Genomic DNA, 9324 nt, shown 5'->3' on the forward strand with positions numbered 1-9324 from the left:
GTTATGAAACATTTGTACTTCAAGTTAACTTTTGTAGCGAACATTACATCAAATAAAGTCAGCGCTTGAGGTACTAAATTTGCATTAAAATCGTTCAAATACTGGACATTTTCCTTGTGTTGCATATAGTAACTATTTTGTCAAAATCTACTGTGTTATTACTAGTAAGAAAAAAATAATAGATTACAAAAATTTTTAATCAACTGTCCAAACTCCTAAGTCTACACTTTTCTAATTCTTTATGGTGAGGCGACCATTTCTGGTCCGGGGATCATTTGCGGTGCAATCTGGGGATTATTTCGGGTCCTGGGATCATTTGCGGCATGATTTGGGGATCATTTACAGCCGGGCCTACCCAGGTTTTCGGCACACGCGCTGCTAAAGTTCTTCATTAATATGGCGGGAAAACGTAGCAGTGATGGGCAAGAGAACTGGATATTAGGTACCCTGTATGTTACCTTGATTTCTCGGAGCACAGAGGAGGGCTGATTTCCACGGAGGAGGTTCATTTCTATGGAGGAGGCTCGTTTATACTACACGGAGTCGTTTTCTTTAAAGAGGAGGCTCATTTCTACAGAAGAGGCTAATTTATGCGGAGACGGAGGCTTATTTCAAAACAACAGGGCTTTTGTTGTTGTGGTTGTTGTTGTTGTTTTTGAGTGTTTACACTTGTATGGAAAACAAGAACCATTGCACAGAGGCCGAGATGAGTTTTTATACAGAAGTTTGCAGAGAGGGCTTTGTTGCACAGTGTCTGGCAGTCGAGTACAAGTTGGACATCGTACTTTAAATAGTTAAATTCGTCGTACAAATGTACAGCCGGCAAATCAATCTTGATGAAGCGTCTGTGATCATGTTAGGCGTATGTGGAGAGCTTCTAGAGACTGGGTGCATTTTACAGTGCTTTTGAAGAAATGAAAGTGGATGTGGTGCAACTACACTAATGAAAAATAAAAGATACTGCAACTCAAGAACTGTACCAATAGTAGTTCTAACAGTAGAATAATAGCCATAATGTTCAATATGACGTTATCATACTTATCTAATCAGTCCATTCTACGTCAATGTCTTGAATGTTACTTTTCCTGTGGGGGCGCACTGGGAATCGGGATGCTTAGTTAAAAAGCGCATGCACTAACGAGAGCAGGCGCTTTTGGGAGGAAGGGGATTAAGGTAGTTCGATACAGTTTTTTCTGGACCATACCTAGTATTTCCATTTGGCCTTTTACCAACCTAGCCTTCCCTTAATCAAATCGATGTGAAAATTAAACCGGTTTTTGGAAAAAGCTTGAAGTTTGGTTATGATATGTTTTTAAGGTAATCGATATTTCCATGGAAACGATATGCAAAAGTAATCAAAATCGGCAAAGCATGAATTTTGTACGAACCAGATCTGTTAGAGAAAAGCTGATGCAAATTTCTGAAATTACGATGTATGGCAAGGGGAATATGCAAGAATAAAAAAATTCTGTATGTTTGATTTCGAATAAATCGCGAAAACATTTCGAACCATGCTTTTTGTGAAATTAAATGGACTGAAAGAAGAACACTATTTTAATGAAATTGCTCCAAACGACACCAAAATGTGCCTTGAAGTTATGTTTTGAAACCATGAAAGTTTTGTTGGTTTGTGTTTTCTTGATCTCGAGAACGAGACTTTTTCTCAACATCACTTTCATAACGAAGTTAGAGCGATTTTCGATTTTAAGCGCTTTTTCGAAAATCTTAAAAACGGCTCAATAGATTTATTTAAAGCATTAACCATATACACCTGATAATTAATGTTAACAAAACTGGACTGGATTAAGGGAAGGTTGGTAAAAGGCCAACTGGAAATGCTAGGTATGGTCCAGAAAAAAACTGTATCGAACCACCTTAAATCGAATCATCTCGGGTACTCGAAATAGTGATAATCAAATCCGCCCTTTTCTATATTTCCGTATGGTCAAATTGTTTTATTTTGCACTTCGAGTGAGTCCTCATATGACTTTTTCGTGCATCTGTATTTATCTGTATTTGAATGCTTGCTTTATTGCGTTATTAAAGAAAAAAAGTAGCAAAGTTGCCCACACTACAAACCTTTTCAAATTGATTTCGTCCTTTTCTTAACTTGACAGATATGTAAATTAGATCACAACTTTGCTCTGCTCACCCTACCATAAAGATGAATAAATTATGTCTTCATCTGCAGGTATCTGTGGACGCATAAAACGTACACAAACTTGAATTGCCGCTTTTCATGTGACGTCATCATTTTCCAAAATAAGAAATTACCAATCCTTCTGAAGTTTTAGTTTCATCAAATGTAAGACCCTTTAATAACTTGATGTTTTGCAACGTTTAAGCTCGACAGTGTTCTTCATTATGTAATAGAGCATGTCTGAATTTCCAAGTTTATGCGTTGTGTGACATTAAAATGGCGGCCCGATAAGGCTCTCGAGTAGGTCAAAAGATGTGTTACTGCTCAAGTTTTTGCTAACTAAACAGTTGTTGCTCTATAAAGAGTGTTTATTTCAATGTTTCGGTGCTCTAGAGTAATAACTTTTCGTTTCAATGGCAAAACACGATGACAGATGTTTCTGTTACTTTACGGCCGCCATGTTTGTGTCCCTCCGAGGGGCACAAACATGGCGACTCCATACAAAGCTCTATAAATTTGAGTGAAACACTTCTCCGAATAACGGGAGAATGAAAAACCGCACAGACCTAAATCTTGGCGAGGTTGTCTATATATCAATCATCTTTCATATCCCAGCTTCTTGACTTAATGCATTGAATGGCTATGATTTTTATTTCTGATGGCGTGACACTGCAAACCAGCCATACGCGTACTTGTAATTCGTTGCTTGTACGATGGTACGACTTTTACAATCTTGTACGGTTTCGAAAACTAAAAAACAAAGGAAAATTACAACTATAAATACGAAAAAAGACTAGACACGTAAGAAAAGAAACCAAAGCTTACGTTTGTGTCCTTATAATGTTGACAATGACGGTATATGGGTGTTAAAAACGGTTCCCTCTAACCGAATTGCCGTGGACACTACTTCGATTACGCACACGCTTTTTTGACTCGCAACGCATCTCGGGATAATAACTAAAGAGTGTGTGACATCAGGCGTAACGGTAGTAACAGTATCCATGGCATCTTGAGGAAGTTATCGAGGACTATCATGAGGAAGTTGTTCGTCTTGGCTGTCAAGGCTCTACTTTTATCCCTCGTTTGTGTCCCCATTGTAGGTAGGATATGATATAATTACCCCAAACTTGAAACTGGTAAGACAATTTATTAACTTTGTCGACGGCAACTCTCTCAATTTGCGTTCGTGTTGTACTGCGTTGCTACATGTTTAAATGCGCGGCACCGTTGAATCAAACGGAAACAGTTGCTTCTCTGCAAGGCAAACAAAAGAGAACTTTTCGGAAACTGAGTCTCTTAACCCATCGTATGTGGCATGTTCAAAAATGTATGCAGAATACTTATACGTATATTGAAAGCTCCCAAGGTCTCTCTTAAAATCTTGCTCCGGCCAAATACCTTTACTATAGCAAGTTCTTGAAGGAGTCTTCTGATTACTTAGTGTATGTACTAGCTACTAGCCGTGCCAGTTACAAGTTCCACAAATAATCTTCAGCTGATCTAAAACTGAACTCCGTAGGCAATAGAAGGAAATCACGCAAACCAAACGAACTTATACTTAGTTTAAGGCAGTGGAACGAAATCAAAGTTGAAAACTGAAAAAAATTCAGATCGAATTAACATCAACTCAGTGTCAGCGGCCAGATGCTGTATCGATACTGTTATGTTCGATTTCAGAACGTGTACATTTTCATATCCCCGACAATGCAAATCATGATCATTGTCAGGGAGAATTTTTTTTTACTTGTATGTACATTTTCATATATTAAACAAGGATTTTAAATATCAATTTAATCATTGCGTTTGTTGAATATATGCGGCGAATCGAGCTCCAGTCACTGAACCACAACAATCAACCATAAGTATAAGTTAATTCACCCAGATGGGGGCCTTCAACAGCACAGAAATCAGATTAGGAGTTTCGTTGAGATCTTCGCAAATGGTTCTTATATTTGTAACCGAACGTACTTCGCACAGCGCAGTTTTTACTGCATCATTTACGATGGGAAGCTGCTGGCCAAGCTTGCCACAGTCTATATCAGTTTCAAAGCAAAACCTTTGCACCGAAACGTGGGGGGGGGGGGGGGGGAGGGGGGGAGGGGGGGTGACGAGGTCAAATTTACGCTTGGGAGGGCTACAGGCCCCCCCCCCTCTGCACCCCTTGCTCTGCAGACATTTGCCGTTCTGTGAGAGCTTGACTTCGTTAAAACAATTCAGATGTTACAGAGAAATATCAAACGCTAAGGGAGACGCGACTGATGCAGATTTCAATCGTTCTGGAATTGACGTCATAGGTCTGGCTCGCCCCAGATCTCTCCTTACTCGGACTTGAACGAAAATCTTGACGATTTAAAAAAATCACACAAAATCGAGGATTTAACCAAATCAAAATTTTTTTCGAATAAGTACTCTGGTCAATGCAAACATTTGTTTTAGACAGAAAAATTTTTAGGGGTTAGGTGCACTTTAAGAACGTGTTCAACATCGGCTGGATCAGTGACTGCGAAATACAGCTGGTTATCGCCAGCGTAATTTGACAGCTTAGCTTCATTTTTGAAATAAGATAAGTCAATGATGAAAATATTGAACTATAAAGGTTTAGAAAACTTTGTCCAATAATACAAGGATGGATATTGGCCTGTATTTTGAATCGTCAAGCTCATCATCTTTCTTGAAGATAGGACAGATTTTCCGGTAGTTTCCATTCATCTGGAACCCATTATCAATAAGTATGTTGATCAGTCTCGCCATTGGATCGGCCAATATTGAGGCAGAAACCTGTAGGACAGGATCAGGAATCTGATCCAGACCAGTAGCTCAGTTGGGATCTAACGATTTTAAAATCAACTCAGTCTCAGCCATTGAGACGCGATTAATTAAGTCAAAATGTGCAGCCTTATAGCTGCAATGCTCGGGTGATCGCTAATTAATGTACTCTGCTGGACAGTTACCGCCTTGCATTAAGCCCACATTTTGAAGACCTCTGAACAAGAGAGGAGTAATTGTTGAAAGTCTTTCATTCTATAATAGCACCTGCTATAATGAAATCATTGCATCACTGTTTAGCTTGATGTGACAGCCAGATCCAAGGCAATACGCAGCTGGTAAAAATTGTATTAGAGAAAATTATAGAAGCTGACGATTTATTTTTGTTTAGAATGGTAAGTAAGCGTGTGGCTCGGTGATTCGTATAAAGAAAATAAAGCTTATTTTGGCATAAAAAGTTTCATTCGCGCTCGCGGCTCATCGCGGGGCGTCGCCAATCAGAAGGCAGGATTTAGCCCGCGTGACCGCTCTCGACAAATCAGAGGGCCGGATTTCATTCAAGATGGTGGACCCGTTATTTTTTCCATAAAATAATTGACGTCGTCAATTTGGACCGATTAGACGGTCGGATTTAGAACACCTGACAAACACAATGGCCTAGGCCATGATTCGCCTTACTCTCCTTTTTTGGGAAAAGTCCCGGTCAAAACCTGAAGCCAATCAGAAGGCTGGATTGGGTGCACGTGACCTAATAAAGGACGTTGGCAAAGCGGAGACTAAATAACGCTCACGTGACGAACCAATGACATCAGTGGTGGGGAATACCCCCATCATCTGCGAAATTATATATTAATGATTATGTCATTCTTAGCAAGAATTTGACTGGCAGTATTTTGTCGCGTTATCGATCGAAGCATCCGCACGTCGGCTTGCGACCTTCCCCCCCCTCCCCCCCCCCCCCACGTTCACCCCTTCCATCGACCTAGAGGGAAACTATGTGTGGTGGACATAATCATCATATCTTTTTGTTGGCTCAAGAATGTCACAGTTGTTTGTTAGAGAGGAGCTGAGACAAAAAGACAGCGTATTTAGTCAAGGTAAACCCAATTTAATTCACTCAGTAGTGGAATGTACTAATTCTGCAATGCTGTTCTGGAATATGCTGTTCAGAGAACAATAAAAAACGCGAAAAGTTCTGCCAAGAAGGCGAAATTTGGCTTCACCTACATGTCAAAACACGCAGAGTGCAGTATAAATGTAAAATGACGTTGAAAAAAATTGCCTGGTCAACATTTCCTACAGGAATGAATGAACAGCTACTGAAATGTTAATATGTCAGAATAAATGATCTTTCAATATTCTGAAAGATACTCTTGAGGCGGGGGAGTGGGGCGAATGGGATGGGTGCATTCCCCCTCCTCTCGATTCGTTGTACTCTCAAGAATTAAGCCTCTTTTTTTCTATCAACAGATTGTCTATGTTTACTAGTGCTAATATGGCTAAATCGAACCTTTTACGGGCGCATTATACGCCGATCCTCGCGGCGAATGCAGCGGAAACGGTCGCTTGCCAGCTAAAGCCGAAACAAACAGCTTTTAGTTCGTCATTAGAGATTCTTCTGTGTGTTCCCTGAATCCTATTTTCGGTGCTTCTCCTTCTCCTACAGCTTTTATTAATTAAGTGATGTATGTAGCAAAAAGAACATACGTTTAATTCAATGAATTGTGTTTACGTATAAAAAGGTGTCTGAACGGAGTGAGTAAGTACTGACAGGATTGTAAGGCTTGCCTCCTATTCGCACTCTCTATATTTTGCTATTTTTTATTGATTCTGGGCGTGTAAATGCTTATCATAATTGCTCTGGTAATTCGCTTGTAAACTTTATTCATCGCCCAAAGAAAAAATTCAATGACGCGTTCCTTCAATGTTTTGCTTTGACACAATCATTGAGAGCGAACCAGTATCTTTCTCTCTTAGTCGTTTTAGAGCTATCATAGAACTATACGACTCACATCGAGTTAATTATACTGCCTGGTGAGTTTCGCTTTGCAAATTTAAAAAACAACAACAACAACAACAACAACCTTTAGGTCAGTAAGAGGATCTGCCAGTACCGAAGTACACGAGAATTGAGCCAGTATAAGTATTAGAATTGCAACCTACATTTACACCAGAACGTTCAGATCCATTCACCGTTCTGGAAAGTAACCTTGTCGACTTTCAGAGCTTGTGTTTTTATTCAGTAGCTTAAAAGTTGCAAAAGTATCCACTACTGATGTGTTGAGCGAAAATGTTTCTCTTGGCGCGAAAAACAAGCTTCGCGATCTAGAGTCACGATCTGTTAGCTTCCTTTGATCAAATTTAGCCAGTGTTTGTGTCACATCTATCTTTTGCTTTGTAGAATTGCAACCTACATTTACAGCAGAACCTTCAGATCCATTCACCGTTCTGGAAGGTAACAACATCTCTCTGGAATGGAGCTACGATCTTACAGGTGGATCGTTCAGACGCGTTGAATTCAGAGATATTACTTCTTCTCCCACAATCCGGATTTTAGAGGTGGACGAGGTAGGCGGGACACCACGTTTGGTAGACGACTACGTTGGTCGGTTACAAGCAAATGTAACAACTACCCATACGTCGATTACGATTCTTGGAGCGAACAGAACAGTCGACAGTAAGGAATATGAGTTTGAGATTGTCCTAGACGGCGCCAGCCTCCCTACCACTGTAGTGACGATTTCAGTGCAGTGTAAGTACAAATCACGCTCAGTTTTCACTTTTTAGTATTACATGATGTGAGAAAAGTTTTCAAGAATGCTCTTGAAGGATTAAACATCACCTGTAACCCAACCAAGTATATTTAGTATAAAGTCAGCGTATTTTATTGGTTTATTCATAGTTGTCTATTTAACAATTTATGATAGAAATGGACTCCGCGTTAAGTACGGTAGGGCAAAAGCTTCTTCTTTTCGCTTAGATTAATAAAGTTATGTAATAATTACAAGGATTAATTCTTCTTTGCAGATATCAATGAGAAGTAAGAATGAAAGAGTAGTTTTAGGATGGAAAAAGAACCCAGGGTCCAGCGAAACAAGAAAGAGACGAGTGCGAGCGGTTCAAAGTCGTGGCGAAACTCACATGGTCGTGCAAACGCACAAATTTAGTTTGACTAAAAGGAGGATATTTCAATGCAAATATGGCAACTTCATTAGAAATACATTAGTGCTAGACTTTTTAACAAGTTAACTAGGGTAAATAATATCTGATAGAACAAACAAATATTATTCGGGATCAATACTGTAAAGTTACTTGTAGGAATATATCCATTTTGATTCCAAATTCACTAAATTATTAATTTCTTTCTACAGATCCACCAGAATTCACCGGTGTCAGTGATGATCAAGATGTTGTTGAAGGTGGTCCCAGTACTACATTGGAGTGTATTGCAATTGGTGAACCTCCACCAAACATCACGTGGACCAGAGAGCTTGATAATGGCAGTGACAGCAATGTGCTGTTTACTGGAGAGCAGTTTGTACTTGACAACAACAGAAGTTCCATTGGGACATATCGCTGTACTGCATTCAATGGGATAGGAACTGCACCCAACCGCACCATTGTTGTGGAAGTTAATTGTAAGTAATTTATTTTTTTAAGTATACTTCTTAGTACAGATCAGCAGTATGGATGTACAGGGAACTGCACCCAACCGCACCATGGTTGTGGATGTTAATTGTAAGTAAAGTATTGATATCCAGACTAATGGTTGGTTGTCTGGTATAGTGTTTACATATTTACCGTTGGGAGATAACCTAGCCCAGTGGAGAGTATTAATTGATATGGTTTATGTCAAGGCAATGCTGAACGTAAACTAAACACGTTGAAGATACATGAAGGGTGTCTGCAGCTACGATAGTACGCGAGTATACAAGAGCAAGAGACGATGATCTTCGTCTCTTGATTAGAGTTAGATCCATTCGAATTTCTTACGTTACCTGACTTAAAAAAAATACTTATTATAAGATGCCAATTACTAAAGTAACTCATATTTAAAAAGTAGAATTTGGTGTTTAACAGTGGTCAACATTAGAAGTTCTGGCTTTGATAAACTCTCGGACGTCATACAAGGTACGGTCTTCGTTTTTTTCAGTTTTCCTATGAAAACATTGCAGAACTAGTACATAACCTCTTTAGATTCTAGTACCTTTTTTAGATCATTTCCCATCAAATTCATGTACTGCATACAATGGGATAGGAACTGCACTCAACTGCACTGTTGCCGTGCATGTTAATTGTAAGTAAAGTATTGATAGGCAGACTAATGGTTGGTTGTCTGGTAAACAGTTTACATATTTACCTTTTGGGAATGACCTAGCCCAGTAGAGAGCATTGATATGTTTATGTCAAGGCAATGA

At 39.4% G+C, this 9324-nt stretch overlaps 1 protein-coding gene across 1 annotated transcript; it reads left to right on the forward strand.

The window, feature by feature from the left end:
* Window positions 1-7196: 7196 nt before the first annotated feature.
* On the forward strand, window positions 7197-8552 carry LOC110055896 (lachesin-like). Its single transcript, XM_089294649.1, has 3 exons — window positions 7197-7221; window positions 7308-7658; window positions 8278-8552. The coding sequence occupies exons 1-3, from the start codon at window positions 7197-7199 to the stop codon at window positions 8550-8552; spliced, it is 651 nt and encodes a 216-aa protein (XP_089150775.1).
* Window positions 8553-9324: the final 772 nt, after the last annotated feature.

This window comes from Orbicella faveolata, unplaced genomic scaffold, assembly GCF_042242905.1.
Source record: "Orbicella faveolata isolate gen_17 unplaced genomic scaffold, um_ofav_v1 contig_25, whole genome shotgun sequence".
Taxonomy (NCBI): Eukaryota; Metazoa; Cnidaria; class Anthozoa; order Scleractinia; family Merulinidae; genus Orbicella; species Orbicella faveolata.